The 25,272-nt window shown below is 38.3% G+C and overlaps 1 protein-coding gene across 1 annotated transcript; it reads left to right on the top strand.

Annotated features, from left to right (window-relative positions):
- The first annotated feature begins 20,096 nt into the window (after nt 1-20,096).
- On the top strand, nt 20,097-24,576 carry hoxc13a (homeobox C13a). Its single transcript, XM_010875284.3, has 2 exons — nt 20,097-20,846; nt 23,042-24,576. The coding sequence occupies exons 1-2, from the start codon at nt 20,183-20,185 to the stop codon at nt 23,299-23,301; spliced, it is 924 nt and encodes a 307-aa protein (XP_010873586.1). The 5' UTR covers nt 20,097-20,182; the 3' UTR covers nt 23,302-24,576.
- Nucleotides 24,577-25,272: the final 696 nt, after the last annotated feature.

The following is a 25,272-nucleotide window of genomic DNA, read 5'->3' as shown; positions in this document are numbered from 1 at the left end:
ACTGCTGCTCTCTCTCTCTCCTGCTTCTCTTGCTCTTCAACCCTCCCTCTCTCTCTCTCTCTCTCTCTCTCTCGCAATTGGCTCTTACTCTCCCTCTGCAGTCTAAGCCCACTAAAAAGGAAAATAAAAGGCTTTATAATGAGTTTCATGTGGAGCTTCAGTGGCATACACATTTAGTTGTGTTGGCTTAGACTTATTTACAGTCAAATGTTATGTCTACCCATAAACGTGTTTATTTATAGAAACGCTCTGGTGATTGCAGCACATTGATTGACATCACAGTTACTGGGTAGGTAGCGTATAACATTACAGTGTGTTACATTGATTTGCAGTATTATACACATATGTATAGTTATACCTCACTTTTCATTTATTACATAAAATCTCCTAGAATTCCAAACATTGCCAAAGTCATGCAGGAGAGTGTTTACGAGTAGTGTGACATCATATAGAGGACCCAGCCAATAAGCCTTTTCCCTACAATGTAAAGTCTGACAAAAACAATATCTTCAAATGTATGAATTCAAACTAAACAAAATCATGTGCCAACTTTCTGCCAACTTACCAGCAAATACAAACAAATGTACTGTTGCAAATCAACACAGTATCTGTTGAAAACTTTGAGGAAAGTTAATAATTTCAAAACATCTGCAAATTTAAAACACTTCAGTGAAGGTGAGGACCATCAATGTGTTTGTAGATGGAGACCACATTTTTTGAGCAGAGTAGGTTTCCAAAGCGTTGGGGGACGGCCATTTGTCCTGCTTCAAATTTGCTCTGGTGTAACTCAGCCAAAATGATGGTGACCACATTTAAAAGATCCAAAAACAGGAATGTTTTTGTGTGACAGTATTAATTTAGTCTAACAACAGCTTAGCTCCACTCTCGCTACAGCTTCCCTGAACAAGCTGATTGAAGCCTACTGAAACAAACTCAGGTGATGCGAAACGAAGAAGCGCGTGCGGCAGTTTTATTAAAATCTGTGAACTTTTTGCAACATTTCCACTTCTAAATTCACCATTTCCACATCCAGATACAAAAAAAGAGATCTACTTTCAAACCTATAAATGACTGACTCCGTGTCCAATCAGAGATGTAGGCTACAGAATCCCTATTAATGTATTTGAATTTCTTTGAGCAGTTGTCACGGTGCCTATTTGGACACAATTTCATTTAAATAACGTAATATGCAAATACAATTCTCATTCACACCGGCAATGAGAAACTCACATGAACGCGCGGCACTTGGCCAGACCACTGACCTGGAAGGCCTATAATGTCACTGAGGGTTTTTGTTAACCTGGCAACTAACATGGCACTCTAAGCGCTGTTGCTGTTGCTAGTAGAATTGTTTAGATGTTTTCGGGGTTTTCTTTTTCAGATTGTCTTTATGGTGCTTGAAGGGCCTACAGAACCAGACTTACTACGTGAACCGCTCGTTCCATTGCGATACACACTGTGTGTACACACGACTGGCATTACCCATCACTCACCTGCTCTGGTGGGGAGGGATTTACAGGTAATAGGGGAAAGTTAAAGAAGGGTAACCTTTGCAACACGCTGAGGCAGAGGCAGAATAACCATTTCATTTCATGGCTATAAACCTGTGCCTACTGTATCTAAAAACACTTACTTTGTCCCTGTGGTCTTCTTGGGCAAGATACCCAGGGGTTAGCGCAAAACGCACTACAAAATGTACAGTTAAGATACTTGGGTGTTTTCAGTACACTTCAGCATTCTCTCCAGACAAAATTGACAGTCTAAAATATCATGCAGAATGCTTAATTAATTAAGGGGGATACTGGAAAACATTAATGTTTTTGATTCATTCATTCCTTTACATAATAGTGTTTTCAATTCCTCTCACCAGTGTGCAGTGGGTATCCTCTTGTATCATGGTTTTTGATGCTTTTGTGTGACATGTGAGGGCAAAGTTTCATTTATGTGCTGGAAAATGTGGTCTTGATGTCTTATTTTGACTGAAAAGTCTGTGGTTTGGTCAACATGGACTGAGTTTTGAGATGTTTGTTTATAGTTCTGAGAATGTGTGTTGTGCACATTCAGGAAATGTGCATTAGCTGTTGTGAGAAACAGTAACACCATGCTGTTAATTTTTCTTAAACACTCCTATAATAACAGGGACAGACACAGGGAATGGACAGGACATGTGTTCAGGGCACTGAAGGGCCAAAAATGGAAGAGCAAGTGAGGAATAAACCAAAGTGAACTCAAATGGCCTCTTCACCCCTGTCTTCCTCATTCTGTGGGTCCCATGGCGCTGGGGCGGAGTGGCAGTGAGTGCTGCATTTCTTCCTGTCACAGTCTTCCAGACTTCTGCAGCCTGCCCTTCTATTCTTTCTCGTTCAACTTATCCGCCTCCTCCTGAATTGGGTGTGCCCTGAGATGCTCTTCTGAGGCCTTAGTATTCCCGCCATGACAACACTCTGTTTTGAAGGCAGCTATGCAGATGGACTGGCCCAGCTCTTGCATCTGTGGGAGAATAGTTTTCAGTGCAATTGCCACTTGCTAGCTTACATCATCTAACTAGTGAAATAATCACATTTCTTAGCTAGGATTTGTTAGATGAACTCAAACAAAAATTTAGAAACCACCAAAAATGTGAACAAAACATGTAGAAAACCAGGAAACATAATAGAAAAGTCTCACAATTTCAGATTTAAAGGGATCTCGATAATTTCTTCAAGAAATGAAACATTCGCTTAATGGTAGGTTAACAGCGTCTCTATGTTCATATCTACAAGTTCAGTACCAGTGCGCTGTCCATTGGCTACTGCTACGGATGGTCTGGAATTTGTAGTCCAGATACAAAACTAAATAGCAGAAATCCTATGAAGGAACAGCTCTGCCAGAAATAGTTGGCTATAAATCATAACTTTCATACTTATTCTAGACTTTAGCCAGTATTTGTTTAAATGTCCTGAATTGTGACAACCTGCCAACATGGCTCAAGAAATATACAATCTACACACCAGTGTAAAATTCTACCTGCATTTATCAAACTGTTCCGCTGCTCTATTCCAGTAGGCACTGTTGCCAGCGGTAGGACTAGCTTGCCTGTCCAAAGTAATTATATCCCACATCCAAAGTAATTATATTTTATTGTTACTGTAGAACAATCCAAAGTAGAAGATCTCCATAATCCAGAGCTGGCAATGCATTCAGAAGAACGCAAGCATTCATAACAACCGTTCAATTTATTGCTAGCAGCTAACATTAGCCATTTCAAGGTAGTTACTGTTGCTCTGCTCAGTGGGTCCTCCCTAAAATGAGGACAGTAGTGCATTCTGGGTAATTACAAAGTTATACCAAAATAAGTTAATGCATTTTCAATACCCAGAATATAGCCATGCTGGTAGTAATAGGGAACCAGAATTTGACTAGGGAACAGAGTCTGGTTGTGTCTCACTCCTGGAGGCTCATTCTCTACACCAGAAGTAGCACAGGTAACCCAGGAACTTATCATCTGTTTTACGGCTACTGCAAATCACATTTGGTAGGGCTCTCTGCTTGTATCATCAAACACCTGCAAACGTATCTAGAACGCTGCCCCCCAATTGGTGTTCAGCCATCCCAAGTTCTCCCATGTCATCCTGCTCCTCCGCTCGTTCTATTGCGTTACAGTTGAGCCCCAATCCACGGCAAAACCATGGCGCCCACCTACGGAGAAGCAAAATGAACACCCTCTACCGATCTTCACCCAATGCACTCCGTTCTGCCACCTCTGGTCTCTTGGTGGTCCCATCCCTACGTTATGGCACCTCTGGTCTCTTGGTGGTCCCATCCCTACGTTATGGCACCTCTGGTCTCTTTGTGGTCCCATCCCTACGTTATGGCACCTCTGGTCTCTTGGTGGTCCCATCCCTACGTTATGGGCACCTCTGGTCTCTTGGTGGTCCCATCCCTACGTTATGGCATCTCTGGTCTCTTGGTGGTCCCATCCCTACGTTCTGCCACCTCTGGTCTCTTGGTGGTCCCATCCCTACGTTCTGCCACCTCTGGTCTCTTGGTGGTCCCATCCCTACGTTATGCCACCTCTGGTCTCTTGGTGGTCCCATCCCTACGTTATGCCACCTCTGGTCTCTTGGTGGTCCCATCCCTACGTTATGCCACCTCTGGTCTCTTGGTGGTCCCATCCCTACGTTATGCCACCTCTGGTCTCTTGGTGGTCCCATCCCTACGTTATGCCACCTCTGGTCTCTTGGTGGTCCCATCCCTACGTTATGGCATCTCTGGCTCAGCCCGGTCAAAGCTTGTCTAAAATGGAACCTAGTTCAGGGGACCGTGAAGGATATTGCAAAAGCTTTATCATATGGTCAGTGCACCTTTTTTTGTGGATTTGGAGATGTGCTTTGATTCGATGTCCTGCGGCAAGATCCAACCACGCCACCGTTTTTGACACCGGACTGAGGCAGCCTGGCTTGGCCTAAAATCTCCTGGTTGGAGTCCTTAATGTATCCTCAATATGTTCCCATGGTCTTTGGAAGTAAAACAGCCCCAGAAAATCATAGGTCCACCACCATATTTCACAGTTCGTTATTTTCTGTATGTTTTTATTTATTTTTTATACAAAACTCATCGCTGGTGTTTGTTGGCGTAGTGGTAGCTTCTAATCATAGTTTTGTTGTCCTCAATATGTCCCAGTGAAACAGAATGTCAGGGATGACCACTGAAGAGTTCCCAAAGGCTCAAATTAACTTTAACATCTAAATCAAACTTTAACATCTGAATGTAAATCAATTTGATCTTGTTCATTAGATTTTCTAGGGGTGCCAATGGTTGTGGCACGTATGTTTTTGAATAAAATAACTATTATTTGAAGATCATTTATTTTTTCTCAAATTGTCACTCAATTAAATGTTAGAATGACATGATTTATGAGTGTAAAGAAAATATTTTTTTTTTTTACTAATTTGACTTATTTGCTAAAGCTGGGACTGAAGGCAAAAAGTCTGAACACCCTATTTTCTAGTAATAAATTAAATTTTGCCCACAAATGTCACACAAAAGCATGAAACACCATGGCACGATAGAATACACATTGCACACTGGTGAGAGGAATGTTTATAATGGTTTGTTCTAGGGCTTCAGAAATCATGCATGATCTCCCGGTTCTACAAAAAGAAGAAAACAAGTTTCAAGAAAACAAGTTTACAGTAAGTAACCTTTTTTCATTTTTGAAAGTCTGGACAATTGATGCCACAATGAAATGACTGACATTGGGATTTACTCTCATCCTAGTTTCTGTCATTGTCATGTCATGTACAGCACCATCTAGTCCCTGTTTATTTTTGTATTATTTTTGTATTTTATTTCGTAACCCTTTATTATCTTGTGTCCCTTCCCTCAAAAAGATGCAATTCTCTTGCCAGGCCGTGGCTGATAATAAGAATTTGTTCTTAACTGACTTGCCTGGTTAAAGAAAGGTTTAATATAGTGTCAGAAATTTAATTAGATATTGTTGTTCTTCTTACTTTACCTCTTTCTCTGACTTTGTCATCCTTTACTCCAAAACAAATGTTAACTTACCTGTGGCCACTTTTATTAATGCCAACATCCTGATTGACTAATTATAATTGCTAGTGTTTACACCTTGACAACTGGTTGTTGAGTGTTAGAATTGAGGTGATTTGGTTTGATTATTGAATGTTCTCTACATGACAACATGTTTAGAACTGTGCTTTATAAAGATATTTGTGTGTAGAGGTTCGCAAAAAACGATGTGACCCAAACACAGATTTGTTTGAAAACCAGTAAAGAATGCTCAGTGGGCTACAAAAAATTGTATTATGTTTATTGTTCATAGAACCAGTCAGTGATTGTGAAAAACAGTGAAAGTGAGTGGCTTTGATGACATGAGGTACATATCAGACATGGTGTATACAATCTTTATGGACCTGTTTGGGCTCAACAGTGCCACTTTTACAACCAGTGGCTAAAAAGCCCGGAATGCACCTTTAAGCTTGTTCCAGGAGTGGGGTAAATGGAGAGGAGTGTTCACCATCCTCTCCAACAAACTGACCTGCAAGCCCTCTCAGGTATGAGGTCAGCCTCCCAGTCAGTCCGCCTGAAACTGATGGCCACCGCTATAAACGCCCCAGATGTTCGTACCTGAACACCAGCCTGAGAAGAGAAAAGGTGATCAAGGCAAAAGGAAACATTCAGACAGGGCAACTCACAGTCGTAGAACTCTACCCTGGCCAGTACTTGTTATTAAATACAGTTGTGACTCTCTGAACACCCAGTTTAAACTGCAGATGGAATAATGCATGCATTCATCGGGTCTCCTTCCTGTGCTGTGCTTGTCCAACATAGCCTAGGTAATGTATTAATTTCCAATACATTTTGGGTTTGGAAAAAGGCACAAACTGTGATCATTAGAGAATTCCAGAAACCCAATGTAAGAGTCCGCGTGCGTCGCAAATGGAACCCCTATACCCTTTCAGTTCACCACAGCCCCAAGTAGTGAACCTTAAAGTGAGTAGGGTGCCATTTGGGACAGCCCAAAATATGAATGGACCAGTCAGAGCCTGGCCAGAGGACACAAACGGTGACAAAGGCTTTGTGGTTCTTTAATTACAGGCTTCTAATGGATTCCATGCTGCCCTGGAATAGCACCGACAGTGAGAGTGGAGTGGCGGAGAAAGAAGGGATGAAAAGAGAGAGAAAGAAAGAGAAAGAGGATCGGTAGGAAACGGGGGGCAAGGGAGGGAGGGAGGGAGGGAGATGGGAGGTGTGAGGTGGAATGGGGGGGGGAACAGCAGTAGGGAGGGAAGAAAGGAGAGAGGGAAGGGAAGGAGAGAGCATTAGGGGGGGGGGGGGAATAGAGGGAGTGACATCAGCGTGCTTAACTTCCTCCAGATTGTGGCTGATTAAGTAGGGAGCATGCTGTAATGGAAACTGAGCTCTCACTCCTTCACAGGTGTCAGAGAAGAACAAAACAATACCCCTAATTAATCTGGACAGAGTTTTGATGGGGGTGAACTTGGGCATGGGACTTCTCTTTTCTACGGCGGTGTGTACGTGAGTGTGCGCATGTGTTTGAGTGGGTGTGTCTGTGTGTGTGTGTGTGTGTGTGTGTTTGTGTGCGCACGTGTGTGTGCGCTTGTGTTTGTGTGTGTGTGTTTTTCCTCCATTTGCTCAGAAATTGGACCTGAAAAAATCAATCTCTGTGCGTCACATCTGTGGCTTGGGATTTGGAGAGTTAAACTCCGCCCACCCCTTCTCTCTGTGCCCCACCCCTCCTTGTCTTGCCTAGTGCAGTATGCCACACTATGCACGCCATTCTCTCTACCACGGTCAGAACAAAGGGTTCTCTTGGTGGCTTTGAAAATAATGCATTTTCTTGTGGTTTATCGTAATGGTATACACATATCTTTGTTTGCAATTATAATGCTACGGGGCACATAAATGAATGGCCCAGACAAGGGTGTGTGCTGGTGGGGAGATGTAAAGCTAACATATGTTTGAACATCTCGAAGAACGATCTGGCCTAATGACCATGTCTTCTTATTTATGCTAAAATGGGGAGACTGGTTCTTTTCTAGGTTCTTCTAGTTGCTTGAATTGTGGTTTTACTTGGGGTGTCTGTATTGCACATTGTGACAGCTGGTATGGAAAGAGTTTATAAAATATAGTACACTTGACTGATAAACTAACTTTGAGGAATACATCCCAAATGTCACCCTATTGCCAATATAGTGCATTACTTTTGACCAGAGTCCTATGGACCCTAATGTGCAAAAAGGGAATAGGATGCTTTTTTTTGGATGTAATCAGGGATAAATAACCCTCTGAATGCAGCCACAGAAGCTCAATAAAATAAAATGTGTTTATTGTTAGTCAGAAGGTATAGTATGTTATTCAGAGATTAACTTAACCACAATTAAATCCTGAGAGATCTTAGTAATACAGTATTTTATGGCCTTTGTAAAATTATGGCAGCATTTCTTAAATCCTGGTCTGCGGTCCAGTGCCGGTCCGTGGAGGAATGCCTCTAGGTCTCTGGTATATCCCTCATTAATGAGTCCCATTTGCAATTGACTGTTTTTTCAAACAATCGTAGTTACTCAAGTAGCTGATGGTGTCCACAGTTAGGTGTTTGGCAAGTACAGAGTCCTTTCTATTTCACAACAAATTTGAATTTTGAACAGTTTAAGCTTATTAAGCTAATTTTGACTTTTTCATGAACTTTCCAATACCATTCTAATGCATGACAACAGTCCTAAAGGCTTCAGATATCCATTTAGTTTATATACTTCTATATACTTTGGTGTGTTTATTAACATTAAAGGAGTAGCCAGAATGACAATTTTTGTTATCACATAATTGTTTAGAAAAGCCCCAATGTGTCCTACAACAGAGAATTAAATTGAATGATGAATTTTGACCTTGATTAACCAATTTATTTCTTTGTCTGGGTAGTAGAAATTCTCATACAGAAGTATTTTCAAGTCAAATTAGTCATTTAAAAACTTTTGATTTGTTTGGCTATTCAGAAATATGAGGTGTCGGTCATAGTATCACATCATAATTAAAGAAACTACTGATGATGATAAAATTTAAATATTTTACATTTAATCAGTCCTATATCCTCATATGTTTGTTTGAACAATGTGCACTAGTCCTGTTAAACAATAGTTTTTCATGGGCAGTATTATCGGCTTTCCATGGTGACATCACCATGCAAATGGGTATATTGGCCAATAACAAAGAGGTTCACACCTCTCTACTAATAACAGCTAGTTTTTTGTTTTCCCCTCCCCACTCAGAAAACTCCCTCACAGTCCCAGCAAATATTTTTCATGAGAAATAATTCTTTGTTTAGTAAAAAGGTAGGTTTTTTCACAAAAACTGTAATACAGCAAACATTTTCACTCTTTCAAAAGCCTCACAAAATAGTGCAAGCAACATTTGCACTGAGACGGGCAATTTCTTGCAAAAATAATGTGACCGTCGGAAAAAGATCTGACACTGTAGGGTTTTGGTTTTGTTGACATTTCAAATGTTAATCCAACACTTTCTTTTTTCCAACAAGCGTATCATGAAATGTGAATAAAATGTTGGCTGTAAACCTGGTTTGTAAGAAAATGTACATACATTTTCTGTTGACAATCCTTCGTTTCAAAGGTTTCTCTGGTGACAAATAATGAGCTAGCAGATTCACCTCCTTGAGACTGACAATGAGCGGTGCAACACCACCACTTTGGTCCGTTAATTTATCGCCACCTGAGTGACCACCTGAGTTCCCCATGCTGAATAAAGAACAATATCTGGTCATTTTGTTTTGTGAGGAACCCATATGCTGTCCAGTGCTGTTGTTAGTGTACTTTGGTGCTGTCCATTGCTGTATCTTCAGTTTCAATGGGTACTTTTTTTTCTTGATATTGTAATTAAGGTCTGTTACACACAACCACTGACAAAACATAATTGTGATTGTTGTGGTAGTTGCATAGTAACTAATCATATATTGTGTGTCAATGTGTGTCTGAATCATTACCATCCATAGCAATGTAAAACCTCCTCATGCATTTAATATCTTACTGATGCAGATTATTTTACAACTGCATTCCTGTTAATTATCCAATTAAAGAGAGGGATTAATTAAGGTTCCAAAGCAGTTCTATTTGTTTAGGTGCTTTAGTATAATTTAGTCTGATGTAACTGTTGCTCTCGCAATAAAATCCCACCCAAAATGTGGGTTTTCATCGCCCTATTACTCTTTAGAATTTGTTAATAAAAAAGGTGCAATTTCAAATTACATTTGGTTTTTATTTACTTGGATTTTATAGAACAATACTTTGAACAAAACAACTTTGAGGTATTTTAAGCACACCAGTTAAAACTATAAAACACACGAGACGTCTTGGAGCACACAATATCAATGTTTATTTTAAATTCGTGATGTTTTGACGTTATCTAATGACTCCCAACAACTTGCTTAGGGAGGTACTGTGGATATCCCCACGCTACTTAATTTGAACCTTTAGATAAATGCTCGATAGGTTGTGTGTGTACTTGAAGGGGACTGATGCTAAATAGAGTGCGTAACTGCTCGTCAATACCAACCGATACCTTAATCAAACTTCTGTAAATCGAACTTGAAAATACCTCACAATAGTGACAGAATATGAATCACTATCTAAACCATGAGTATTAATAAATGATCAAGTGTTGGTATAGTTCATAAAAAAACGAAATTCCCAACTCTGCTTTTTTAAAGTACAACGAAATAACGCAATATTTTCAATATCCGCACAAAGGGCGATTTGTGTACATGAATAGAGCTTTATTCCATATATTTAAGTATATTTAAATCCATCAATAATCAGATATCAAACGCAAGCTCGATTGTGTTATTTATTTTTCTAATCCAAGTATAATTTCGCTTATCATATCTTAGTTTGTATATAGACTATTGTCTTTCATGGAGCTTTACTATATTTTTTATCTGAAGCTCAGATAGAGGATTCTATTTCTATTTTATTCTGACCTTCTGGAATCTTTTAGCAGCCAAGGAAGTAAGTGAATTACCCTAACATACAAGATACACATGTATTGAGTCCAAAGGAAGCTGACAGTAGCTGTTTGGAACATGTGGGGCGACATGAGGGGCGTGAGACAAAAACAAATTTACCGAACATAAGTGCATATACCATCGTCTGACTATCGATTGTCAACTTAATTGATGATGGTGTGGTATTACATTTTACTTCAATTCAACATTCCGACTAGGAGGCTTCCTCTTTGGCAGTGGAGCGGGTCTTCTTACGCAAAGACTTGTACATTTTGGATGTCCACGGACATGGAAGGATTCTTATTGGATCCAAAACGTAATTGCACCACTCAATGTGTTTAGGGTTGTCAGATGAATCTCTGTGAACATCAACCTTTCTCACTCGTCTAACCAGATTCTATAGCTTTGATTGAGGCTTATATTTTGGATTTTGGATCTGGTGCTACTTTGTGTGCTACGACCATTTTTACGAGAGAGGTGAGGAGGTCTCCCCCCTGCTCTGTGTGGAGAGACAGACTTTGAACTTGAACTCAGATCAGTCCCGTTCTTATATGCATAGCCAATAAGCTATTTCATTAAATATCAATCAAAAGAAAAATAATTCAGGTTTTATGGTTTAAATTGTTGTCTGAGGGGTTTGGTACCTTATGTAAGGGTGCTTTATGTAAGGTGATGCATTAGCCACCTTCTGATCAGATGACATAGGACAGGCCAGTAGGCCGCATTTCCTATATGCAGCTAAATGCAACAGCAAAGCATCAGAGAGGTTGAATGAAGTCAACGGCCTTCGCGTTTTTAAGGCACTGAATCTCATAGACCTACGTCTGTGTCTGTCTTATTTCTAATTGGAGGATAGAATGAACACATTCCAACGGTGGACTTCTTTGGTCGTTTTAAATTAGTCTTTTCAAAAAAATTCGATGAGAATCTAGACTGTCCTGTCAACCAGACATGTTTAGTTCGATTTCAGTGCAAGTTTGAATGTTTTGGCCATTTGGATGTCTGTAACAGATCTACCAGCTTAATGGGCAAAAGCAATCTTGGTTTTTAGTTCGGTTAGTTATTGATTAATTCGTATTTTTATGTTTTCGCTTATTAAAAACAAGTTCAGAAAGTACACAGCATGACATCATTTTTAGAAAGAAGACATTTTGTGAAAATTTTCCGTTTGTGCTCTCGATTCTCAAACTTGGTCGATTCCAGTTTGGAAACGGGTTTGAGACGTTGGAAACTATTTCGGCTGCTTCCTATGGTCGTCCTTGACCTTGACCTATGACACAGAGACTATCAAGTGACATTTGAATAAGTGAAAGGGAATTTAAATATTGAGCCTTGAAACTAGAGAATGGAGAGGTTTGAAATAGAAACGTGTGTTTGAAACATGTAACTATAATATGACTTAATGCGCAAATGCATAGCCTACTGAAAATTATTCATGAAGAAATAATGTATAATAATATTTTCAAAAAAGTAGTACTTCTTTGTTTACTTTAGCAGATTTTTTTGAGTCATTTTACTTTATTTTATTATTTGTATTTTACCAATGAGATCCTTAATTAATTCAGGACTGAATGCACAAAACGTATCATTTTAAAACTTTCTCCATTGATGATAATGCTTACGACTGGTTCCTTCTGGATAAGGTTAGCATTTATGTGATCCCAAGGCATTGAACGACCAAGAATGTAGGTGTGCTAAATGTAAAATTGGTCGATTTAATAATGGTTCTTGCTCTTAACCGAATATGAAGGTGTACTATTTTTAGTGGCAGTTTAAGTTGCAGTGTAAGTTTCAGCGTGTTACATTAAGTACTCCTTAATTCTTAGTTGGTTTTTACTATGCCAAACTATTTTTTATTATTTTCCAAAGAAAGGATAGATAAAATAGATAAACTATTTTGCTTTTTGAATATGATAAAACTATTAAAATAACATTTCACGCGATATTGCTGTGGGGATTCAAAGCGAAGTTTCAATGCCCAAAAAATTTACATTCATCCCAATGGAATGGTACAGCCAACCGTAGCCAGAAGTTATAAGTAAACCTACCCGGTACGTCACCCGTGGTGAATAAAACACCTGCAGACATGTTTCCAATGTATGTTTCACAAAAGCATGTTTAATATTATATGTTGCCTTGATTGAAAGTTGTAAGTGGAATTTAATCATTTGCATTGATGCATCCTGGCACGAAGAAATTCTAACCATCCCCCACGACTATACAAGAGTCGAAATGCATGTCACTAATACGGTATGAATATCATGACCTTTATTCAGGGTCTAGCAAATGTGTGACTGAACTAGGTTGGAACTTATAAATAAATATAGTGTTTGAATGCTATATTGTGTGGCATGCTACATGATAAATGTTGTCTGTAACTGAGTAAAAGCAACAAAATGGATCGAGATATTTCTGCTCCATGTATTTTGATGCTTAAAAGACAGACCTTCGCCACGTTGCCGAAAGTAGCACTTTCTTATCTTTCCAAACCCAAACTTAAACGCTCTTAACTCGTTACATTATGGAAATTGACTTTGCTGCAATTGCACGATATTTAAATATTGTGAAGGGACGTTATACAGCCTGTTGGCATAACTTCCTGTAGGCTATTAACATAGCCATGTTTATATTTATGGTGTTATCAGTGGATATTAAGTATATCTCTACTTATTATATTGAGAGAAAAAAATAATTTGTACAATATTATTTAATTTCGGAACTAGTTTCTAATGTAAAAGCAAATCCCTTACAGAGAACAGTTAATTAAAAGTTTGAATATAGTCTCGAATGTAAAATCCTATAGACAACCCTAACCCTTTATTATGTCGACATTTTTTATTGAACGTCATATCAAATACACTTTCTATGTTTAATAAACATGCAAAAACATAACATATTTCTTTATAAATATCTCATGATGTTTCAATTAATTGAATACCGGTTGTTTGGTTTAAGTCAACGGCTGTAGGGAGGAAAACAAAAAGTTAAGCCATTTAATTTGTTGTTTACTCATTGGTAACAACAAAGCAAAACTATGTGCATAAATATTTGCATGTATATTTTTGAGAAGCAACAACAAAAATACACTAGCTTATAACCGTGGTTGTCTTTTGTTGTGTTGTCTGGACAGCGGCTGTGAGTGACCGCCTCTTTTAACTTGAACTTGGACTTCCGACTGTGCTGTCTACATCTGTAACTTGGGAGTTGCTTCGTCTGCATTCTGTGTCATTTAAAACGATTGAACACTTTCTTCTCTCCATTCTCGGTTTAGGAATGGATTTTTCTTAGGTGTGCAATAGACAAAAATACTTTTTTTACTAATCTGTCCAAAAAAGATGTGCCATGCCACGAAACAGGTAATTTTGAAAACACAACACTTCAGAACTCGTGACGCTAGTTCGGCCCATTTTTCTAGTTGGTCTGAAAAATATGAGCTGCTTTTTAAGTAATAAAAGTTGAATGTTTATAGATAATCCTTGCTGCTCTGGAGAAGCTAAAAACGTGCATTATATATGATGCATTAAACTGTAATCATGGAATCCCTTATTTGGATTTGAACATATAGGCCTTCATTTGTTCTTTATTTTGGAAATCAATTTTATGAATACTATGCCTATTTACCAACGCAATTGAAATCATCTTAAGCAGTTGTGTGTTTAATAAACACATACATTCAATATGGCTGTGTCCCATTGTGACATTGCATATATTATTAATTTCGTATGGAGCAGCATATTCATGCAAGGTTTTTGCTGAATGCGTCCTTCTTGCATGGACACATTTGAAACCATTCCATAATCAACAGCTATCAAAGGAGAAGGCAACTCCGCGCATATGTATTTTGGCCATATTGAATCCAATAAGATGCACCCTTTGTTATTCCTTGTAATAATTTAATCTGAAACCAGGTACATTTAACCAACTTTGATTCAAAACCCAAACGACCAGCTCTTGGGTTTTTGTATCGTGCGATGGCCCTTAGCTCTACCAAATGATAATACATATAACAGTTCATTGTAGTCAGATCGTTTACCAAGTTTGTCCAACCAGACAACATTCCATTCACAATAAGATCAACATCATCAGAGGTTATAAGTGTTTTGGGTCTACTCTGCAGAACTCCTCTGTGCACATTGCTTAAACATTCAAGTGCCTAAATGTCGAATGGGAAATCGTAAATGATAGAAAATATCCGCAATGCGACATCTTCCTATTTTGATAGTTCAGCATCTCATCTGCAAGCCGCACGTGAGTCTATCCACCTTCCTCTGTCAGACAAGCCTCCCCTCCCCCTCGCAGGTTTGCTCGTGTATGCCTAGGTGTGGCCCTCGCACTGATTTGGTTATTAACTGTTTGTGGTTAGCATAGACAAGCACTTACACAGTGCTTGTGAACAATGTAGATTGTGATCACTGGTATATCAAACTGTTGCATGTGCCTTTAGACCTATTATCAGCAATTGTAGCCTATCGTATGCCGACTAAAAGCGACAATCTCAAATCCTGTACTAATGGATACATGCACAAGTGGCATAATTTCACATCCGTATGTTTTTTTTAAAACTTTTCTATATATCATTTTTTTCCATTCAGAATGACGAAATAAAGGGAAATCTCTTTCGTGGACCTTTGGCTCAAAATATCATTTTTAAATAACATTTCACTGTAATTTGCTCAAATCACAGTGGGAATCTACAGATTGTCATAATAATTTAATTCAATCATGTCTATGTTTATGTTGACAAACAAGTCGCCATGTAATAGAAAAATAGCTTATTCACACAGTTAGTAGTAATATGTGTATTACCTGACTGCACCAGGCTCAGGCTTGCCACACAAGGTACGTCTGAATAGTTGGAATGAAGGAAGATGGCCTAACCGGCATGTGCTCAGGAACCCACTCTATGAAAACTTGAGCCAACATGACCAACTTCCCAAACCCAAGTTCGTTGCACACAAGGTGTGTGTGTGTGTGTCTGTGTGTACGCCAGGATATGCTATGTGTTTACATGCTATATGTGTGGAAAAATATTCATCAAATAAAACAAACGTTTGCATTCAACATATTTGAATCAAGCCCTTTCCTATCTTTGCTCAGTATGCTATACGCAGAAGTATGGTTTATTATTTAGGAAAACACCGACTTTAAAAAGGCCTGAATTTCTCTTTCCCCAAATGTTGCATTAACTTGAGGTCTTTTTCCTCACCTCGTTTAGCAATTCTTTATATATTAATTCCAAAAGAAACACATTTCAATGTAATATACAACGTATTTGTGCGTTTCTTCTGTGATGGATAATAATTCATATTCACATTTACGCATTAATGTTACGCTATGGGAATGGAAATGTTTACATTTGGACTATGCAGAAGATCTACATTCGTATAGGCAATTACATTTTTAAATAGCTTAATCATGCAGGATATGTTTAAAACCATGTTTCAAACAAATATTTAGTTAAAATGAAGTTTGTGAAACTCTTGAGATGACCTTTGAAGTTTGCTTATTTGATTAATCAACGCGCAAACACTTTGCTGATTAAAATGGAAGAGTTACGTTTTATTTTCTAAAATAGCCTGTAACCAAAGGCCTTTAGCTAGTCGTAAATAACAATATTAGTATCGACGTTGTGTTTACTTGCAAATTGGATCACTCCATTCAACTAGTAGGCTGAACAGGCTACCTCAAAAAATCCTACATGATCCTTTAGGATACTGCATCTTTCTCACTATACCACCAGTGTAATTTCCCCACAATAGACTGGTACAAATATAGTGTTATATATGTTGTTGATATTGAGTACCTGGAGACAAAGGATCTAAACAATAATGTACGTATTGAATTCTGTCCGGTTCCTTTGTTAGATTCTTGTTATGTTTTGTTACATTATTTTCTATTCTACATTACCAGCATATTGTTAAATAATCAATATGATAAAATAAGTCCTGATTCAAGAGCTAGTGAGAAAATTCCAATGTAAACAAATGACTGGTACTAAATTGTATTATTTATGTGGCGCACAGGTCAGTCAGTACATTAAAGCGGAAGCCCGTAGAGCTGAAGCCCACAGGTAGGCACCTCTGTGGTCTGGCGACCATGACCAAGGGGACCAGCCATGGGGTGATGCATGGGACCCTCCACCCAAACCCTAACTTCCAAAAAACTAAACTCCCCTCCCCAATTCTGTTACCCGATGTGACAGAGGTAGCACGTTTTGAACAGCACTTAGTAAAATCTAGAAAGATCTCCAGCAATGACATTCCATGAATATTGTTCAGTGCTTATTTGCAGCACTACGCCTACAGGCTATAAATGTTCTATTGGTGTTCAAAAGTATTCGAGAGACAAGTGTATGATTGTAGTTTATCTTGTATAAAGGATAGCCTTTCCCAGGCTCGGTCCTGGCGACCCCAAGGGGTGCAGCCTACTGTGTCAAGTTTGTTTGTATATTTATAAATGTGCTATTCAGGGAATAACGGAGTACAACCGTATATATTGTATTGGAAATGTCCAAGCAATATGGGGATTTCCTTAATGGAGATGTAACATTTTCACTCCTATTAGAATTTTGCATCATTATCATACATTTCATTGTAGCTAACTATGTAGAGGACATTTCATGGCTAGCTATTGTGTCTGGAATGTTTATACATTTCAATTTGACAGCACACAATGACGTGTGTCAGGAATATATTTATATGTATTCGTTTCCATTTTATTCTATGGCAAGTTCCAAAAATATATAAAATCAATACTCACTAGGTGAAGAACTGCATCTGGACTTTCGAAGCACTGGTGTGTAATGTTGTAATTGTTGGGTGCTACTTCAATGCAGACAAAGAATATCCTTATCGAATAATGTTATTATAGCACAAAGCAATTCTAACTATTCCGTTACATAACGTTTTGCAAGAAAATGTAATTGCAATCCGGGTACCCAAAATCATGTATTTGTCTTTACACGCGGAAGGACGCATGTACTAAATATTTTTTGCAATACTCAAGGTCTGCACATTCAATATGCAGATCAGTCAGTCTGAATGGCTGTATAAAAACCAAACTTACAAACCCATTCGGTTTCTATGACACTTTCACTCTCAACCGGTACCGCAAGTTTCAAATGTTAGTCATAACTATCATTGTTTTGTCTTCGTAAATATTGACGTGAAGCCTTTGATACCTTGCTGAAGCTAATGTTTAAATATATTGTTAAGTTGGAAATGTATCACAAGGGAACAATGCTGAATGTGTGGTGGTAAGTTCGAGGTTTCCTTTTTAAAAACCCAGCATGCCGGCCTTACAACTCCCCTTTAACAAGGAAACACCATGTATACTTGGAATCGTGTCGCGCATAAAGCTCGCTAAAAATTACATAGCAAAATTTGTATTAGCCTATAAACCATCCATCGAAATCCATATAAAATGGATATCATTAATAAACACCTCAGTGTGCAAATTATAAGAGGAAGCACGCACTTCATTGGTACTGTGTTGTTATGCTCGTGTTTCTCTCTTCTCTAGACAGCTCAATATACCTAGTTGTCTTGTCTCTTTAAAAACACAGGAAATTACTTCAGCTATCATTGGAGTTTGTCCTTACTAGCCACGCTGCAAGTATTTCAGAGTCAGGGTCTGTAAATGACTGAAACTGTTTGCATGCATACTCCACCGAGTAATTGTGAAGTTCGTTTCTGTCTAGACTCTGATTACGACCCTGTTTGTCTGCGTTTTTTTACCTTGACCTTGGACTTCCGTGAAGCTGCCATTTGGATGAGTTGCCCTCCATAGCGGTCCTATCCCCAGACAAGAGACAACAGAGCACTTTGTGTCTATATGACGACAAATTACAGCTATGTAGTTATTGACTTGAGTTCCCTTTCCTTTCTAGATATCCGTCTCTACGATTTAGGTAAAACAGGAACCTAAACAGTTTTATGAAAAAGTGACCATTTTAAAATAGGCCTAAGCAGCTTGGTTGGATATATTTGTTAACTATTAAGTAATCTATACTTTTTTCAACCTCCCAAATGTAGGAACAACTTTTAACATCCAGAATACATAATATTGTTAGAAACGTGACGGGCCAAAGACTATTAAAATGTTGTTTGTTATTGCGGTTTAGTTTAAACTTTTGTAGACTGAATACAATGATATCTCTCTTTTTTCCGAAAAAAATCTAATAATCCAAAAACAGCGCTGTTACTAAAGTGATTACGTTTTTTTTTTTGTTTTAGTTTTTATTCAAAAGGAAATATATTTTTTAAATGAATTAAAATCAAACACACAAATAATAAATGACTGGCAACGCCCATATGTCTACATTAATTGAATACATTTTCTTTGTATGGACGGAGTATTACACAATTATTAATAGTAATAAAAGAAAACAACGTGTGCTTTGTCAATAACATATCCTTATTAGAATACGCAGATGATCTTGGTTATTATTTTAGTAACTTCTCACTTTACCGATTGTATAGGCTGAAAAAATGAAGATTTTTGCCCAAGCATAGCTTTCAAAATGTCATAGAAACAATAGCGCAGATAAAGGGCTGCAGCTCATAATTAAATCAAGATACAGGGAAATATTGTTTTTTAATGTGGTTAATCCTGACCAAAGATTTAACTTTTATACACCTTTGCCTGTCCAAATTCCAAATATTTTCTATCACAAGTAGGATTCGTGGTCATAAAAAGTCAAGGCTTAATTGTCTTTTACAGCGCAAATAAACTGCCTTTGGAATATGTGATTATAGCACAGCAAAACTATTTCAATAATTAAAGCTTTTATCTTACAGCCTTAAATAAGTCTATGTAGTTGAATTAAAGCCCAAACAGTTTGTAATACTGAAATATGTCTCCCGAGGTGAAACAGTTTACTGACGAACACCCAGCCTATTTAATATTTTGCCAATGGTGGTTAAATTATTTGCACATTGATGTTAGATCACACATTCCTACGGTACTCCTATTAGTGACACTACGTTGTCATACCAATATTGCAGTTGAAAAAATCCTATTAAAATCAAATTGGAAATAGACATACGTTAATCACTCGTGTTAATATACAAGGCTCTATGCATCTTATGGCCATTTCGGCAAAACATTTCCCCTACAAAAGAGTGAAATTTATGGAACATTGCATTTGTTAATTAAACCAGCAACTGCGCTGTCACGAATTGAATCAAACGCCACGTGCTGCACGTTTGTATTTGATACCTATCCCTAGACTTGAATATGCATATATTATAAAACCACTAGAAGGAAAATGGAAACAATGAGGTGAATATGTTAACTTCATCTTAATATGTTCTGTCGGCCAAACTTTACAGATTGTTTACGTTTCCCCTTCACATAACGGTTGCGAACTTTCCCTTTAAGACTTTTCTTGTATGTTACTTCAGCCAATAATCGGACCCTGTATTCCAGAAAGAATCGGTGAAACGTGAGATGTTAGTTGTTTAAAGGGCTTTTCCCTCCACTCAAAAGCTACAATCTTTTTGGGCTCGTTAGCATATCACGTGCCAGAACCTTAATGAAGTGGACACACGGGGCACTGGTTGCGCATGCGCTCGCGTAAAATGTAGTTGGAAATGAGGTGTCCGTCTTGGAGTAGTCGACTTTTAAAAAGCATCGGCAGCCCCTGATATGACGACTTCGCTGGTTCTGCATCCACGCTGGGCGGACACCTTGATGTACGTTTACGAAAAAAGCCCGAATGAAAATAATCCGAATAAAAGCCAAACAATGGAGGGACTGAGCGGGAATTGCCCGGCGACCCATTGCAGGGACCTAATGTCGCACCCAGCGCTGGGACGACATTCTGGCACTATAGCTACCCATCAGGGTTCTGTGTATTCGGATATATCTTCCACAGACACCGGTCGACAGTGTCCTGCTCCCCAAACCTCCTCAAGTGCATCTCTGAGCTACGGTTATCCTTTTGGTAACCCTTATTACGGCTGTAGATTATCTCACTCACACAACGTGAACTTGCAGCAGAAGCCATGCTCCTACCATCCTGCAGATAAATATGCCGACCCCACAAGCACCGCGTTGCCCACGGAAGAGCTGTCCAGCAGAGCGAAAGAGTTCGCATTCTACCCCAGTTTCGCCAGCTCGTACCAAGCGGTTCCTGGATATCTAGATATGTCAGTAGTGCCCGGCATAAGCCACCCCGAACCCAGGCACGACGCGTTGATTCCTATGGAGGGTTACCAGCATTGGGCTCTGTCGAATGGCTGGGATGGGCAGGTGTACTGTTCCAAGGAGCAAACCCAGTCCACTCATCTTTGGAAATCACCATTTCCAGGTACGACGTTAAATTTGAAATGTAATGTCTAGATAATGTGGATATTTACAACATTATCCCTGTGTTTTAAGAGTTGCTGTTTATGGTTGTTCTATTTACTTTTTAATTCTATGCGCTGGGTCTTCCTTATTTAAGTAGCCTAATGTGCATTGATTTCCCCTTCATAGATGATCTGCAAATCTAAGCCATGAATAATCCCAATTGTCAAGTGTATTTCAATTGCCAAGTGCACGGATGTCACTGTATAGAATTGTATTGAGTTGCTTATACATTATCGAGGGACGGCGGAATATTTCTGGGAAATATCACAGCGTAAGTAAAATGACAGACACGTTGGGCTATTTTCATCCACTGGGCGCTCTACTAGGGGGAGTGTTTTGCAGTTGGTATGCTAAAAGGCTGATTGCTTAATAAGCATACAAATGTGTGTCACGTTTTTTAATTCAACTCAAAACAATGTGCTTCTGTTAAAATCACGGCTGGAAAATGTGCCGTAATAGAAACCGGTCTACACAGTTTGAATGTATCTGGAAATAAACTTGCAGGACACCTGTTACAAAATATTTCGAAAGAACATTTGTTTTGGTTTTGTTTTTTGCTACGCCAGTTAGACTGTAAAACAGCGGCAATATACATTGGCATGGTGACACCATATATTTGCCCTGTGTGTATAAATTGCGAGCTAGTTCAGGATACAGTTTAGATTGTGTCAATAAAAAACGTGTGGAATCTTTCTCAGAGGCGCCTTGCAATGCTTCGCGTGAGCGCGTTTTGCTTGTGACAGAATTAAGGTTTAATTCGACCAAAATGTTTTGTCTAGTAATAGGCTACTTAATGGAGTCAGTTCGGTTTTGCCTAAGTATGTCATAACTGTGGATGATATGGCTTTATGAAAGCCAATGTTTACTTTTGTATTGACCACACAGCCTATTTGATAAGGGCTACACGGCCCATAACCGTCCGGTAGGCTATGCTGTTTACACGCTGTTTACTAGAATACTTTGTTTACCAAAAGGTTTCATAATTTTTGTGAAATTTGTATGTGCAAATTTGTATGTGGATACGTTTAATTGTTGTTCTACCTAGCTCTTCATTCATGCCATTTTGCCTCCTTTACAGTATAGATTATTTAAAAAAAAGAAGTACACGCGGACGACGAGTGCGCGCATCACACACAGGCAAACCCTCACACACAAAGTCTACGTGTAGCTCGATTGTTTTTAGCTGTGTCTAGAACTGTAAACTTAAACTTCAAGTGAAAATGTCTTTGAAAATGTTTGTAAATCTCACCTAAAAACAAACTGTAACGTTTTGTTCTAGGCTATTAAGAAATATTTTAAATCAATAGGGAATGCTGGGATGCGTACGAGATATTTATTTGCTGTTGCATCATGGCATTTCCAAACACATATGCTGAACCAACTAAAGTAGCATAGTCTAATTATAATATTCAGTATGAAGCACTTAGGGAAATATATTGAATAGGAAATTCAAGTATAAAGGGATGTTTGATGTTACCCCCAAGGACTATTATTGCCAACGCTAAATCCTCAAAGCAAAAGCCATACCTGCCTTGTCGTGTCTGCTGTTTGGCTTATGAGAAACTTACCAAGCCGTGACAGACCTATTTTGTATATGTTACTTAAAAAATTGCCTACAATATACGATCAATGATAAAACCTACTTCAACATATTTTCATATACGTAAAGCCATGTTTTTAAACGAGTCCATGGTACTAATATCGACGATTCACTTATTCAAGGAAGTATAAATGTGTCATCAATCTTGAAGTCGGTCATATTTTTCTTATAGATAACATTCAAATGTTTGTATACTTTAATACCTCTTATGCTTCTGGTGCCTGGACAAATGTATGTTAAATATTCATGTATATTTGTTTGTATGGCTATCAAATGTTCGTATTTGAATTCAAAAAGTTACTAAAAAGTCAATACCAATAAAAAAGTAAATGTGCCAGTTGTACTTAAAAATGTTTTAGTGCGTTTCGGTAGCACACACGTGGTCTCTTATGTCATTTAATTTGGGTAATTAAATATATTTTATGCCTTCTTGTCATTTTTTTTATTTTAATGACAAACATCTTAAACATTTGAATTCATCAGATGTCAAATTGTGCCGGAAAAATGTATTTGCATATAAAACATATCTCCTTTACAAATTTCTTTTTCTCCAGACGTAGTCCCCTTGCAGCCTGAGGTCAGCAGCTATCGTCGTGGACGTAAGAAGCGGGTTCCCTACACCAAGCTACAGTTAAAAGAACTGGAGAAAGAGTACGCTGCCAGCAAGTTCATCACCAAAGACAAGAGAAGACGCATCTCTGCCGGGACCAACCTCTCAGAACGCCAAGTCACCATTTGGTTTCAGAACCGACGAGTGAAAGAGAAAAAATTCGTCAGCAAATCCAAGACTAGTAATCATATGCATACTACTTGATAGATTTTCTGCACAATGTAATGCAGCTGATATCCATTATTTACATCCATTATTTACCTCCTAGCGACAGCCAAGCCTGAAGAACACCCCCGCAGAGAATTTTATTAAAGTTCCAACGGTCCACACACACCCTCCATGCCATCCACCGCTCTTTTTTCATTTAGAGAAAGAAATGCTCTAAAAACTGTGAAATAGAAAAATCAGTTAAACTTTGTTTTATATGAATGTACATATATAAATATATAATATTTAAAACGATATCTGTATTTCAAAAACACACAAGGATTGCGTGTTTTTTCTGAAACCAATCTTTCGAGGAATGTTGACATTTTCAGGACTTCGTCCAGCGGGAATCCAGATCAAAACAGAAAAAGATATTTTCACCATGCCATCAGAAGAATATATGAACTGGGCAGCGAAAACAAGAACTTGAATCAACTCGAAATGCTACAATAAAACAATATGATGTTTATTTTCTTCAGACACGAACTCAATAGTTTTTTGCAGGGGAGGAAGGTTGATAGAACTGTTCTGTTTCAACCTGCTACGTCCCGGATTTCAGAAGCTATGTATGTTTGTATTTCTGTGGGATATGTTTAGTTAATAGGTAAAAGTAAGGCTGCTATTGTTATACATGTACAGTGCAATGCCTTTATTATTTAATTCATATTCTCCCGAATGACAGGGCTGTAAATTAGAATGTCTCAAACTCTTTGTGTTCCTTTATCTGTGAAGGATCATGTCTGTCATGCAACTGGAATGACTGTAAGCAATTAAAATCAATGAGTATTACACATACATGCACAATCGTTTTTTTTCTGTTGACGTATAGAGCATTTTGAGCTATTAATTCGCCTTGTACGCTGTCTTGTAACTTCATTTCGTGCAGTAGCCTTTGTGAAATGTGCTGTGGTGTTTAAAACGTACTGGTAACATGTTCCATAAATAAATGTTAATGAACGCCATTTCCATACTTTCACCACGTTCAGATAACTTTTTGTTTAAATGACTATACGATGTTCTGGTTCTTTCCTATCGGCCATTGCAGTTATCCTTTTGTGTAATGTATAGGTTCCTGACTTCCTCGTGGTATGTCTACTCAAATCGCCGTTGTTATTGAGAAAAGCTGATATATGTCCCCAATCACTGCAAGGCAACACGTGGTTTTTATTTGATAAACGTGTATGACCAGGTGTGATGACTTTCGTCAGCCACCGAACTGATCAACTTGCTCAGTTGTTCAGATTTGGTGCCTAGTTCGAACACACTGGCAGTACCGCGACGCTCCAAGAAAAGGGATTTATTCGCTGGTTCTAAACGATAGGAGTCCATGTGCTTGTTCTTTCGTTAGATGTGTATATGATTGAATGTGTGCATATGAAAATATATATAAGACAAAATGAACTTATATTGCATTGCTAATTTTACGTGTTTCACGAAGGTTGCATGTATAGGCATGTTCATTATATGCCCAGATTATACATGCCTGGACAACCGGCCTATACTGCAACGTTGTTGAAGTATAGAAACTTTCTGCACAGTTTGATGTGAAGACGTGTCATGTGTGATGAACCCTTTCCAGATTATTAAAATTACTCTAATTCCTTTCTAACTGGGCTGAAAATATTACTAACCCTTACTTATTATACATACCATGACACATCAATAGGATACCATAAACAGTTTTAACAGCCTATTTTTTATTATTCATTGAATGCGCCATGTTAATCAAATATCACGTGATGTTGCCACCAACCTTAATAAACTAGTATTCGTTAATGCCGGAGCAAACGAAATTATGAGTTGTACCAACTTGAAAACACAAAAACACACCGTTGATATTTCGAAAGTGAAGTTATAGGCTACCTTTGTCGAATCCATGTTAATACTGAAGAGCTCCTGATACAAAGTAAGCCAAACAGTCTTACTGAATCCATAGATTTATATCAGCTCAATGCACCAACAACTACC

Source organism: Esox lucius, chromosome 12, assembly GCF_011004845.1.
Source record: "Esox lucius isolate fEsoLuc1 chromosome 12, fEsoLuc1.pri, whole genome shotgun sequence".
Classification (NCBI taxonomy): domain Eukaryota; kingdom Metazoa; phylum Chordata; class Actinopteri; order Esociformes; family Esocidae; genus Esox; species Esox lucius.
This window is presented reverse-complemented; position numbering and strand designations above follow the sequence as displayed.

Coding starts and splice junctions, on each gene's coding strand:
- hoxc13a (XM_010875284.3), top strand. CDS start 20,183: ATGACGACTTCGCTGGTTCTGCATCCACGCTGGGCGGACACCTTGATG. Junction 20,847..23,041: donor TTGGAAATCACCATTTCCAG/GTACGACGTTAA, acceptor CTTTTTCTCCAG/ACGTAGTCCCCTTGCAGCCT.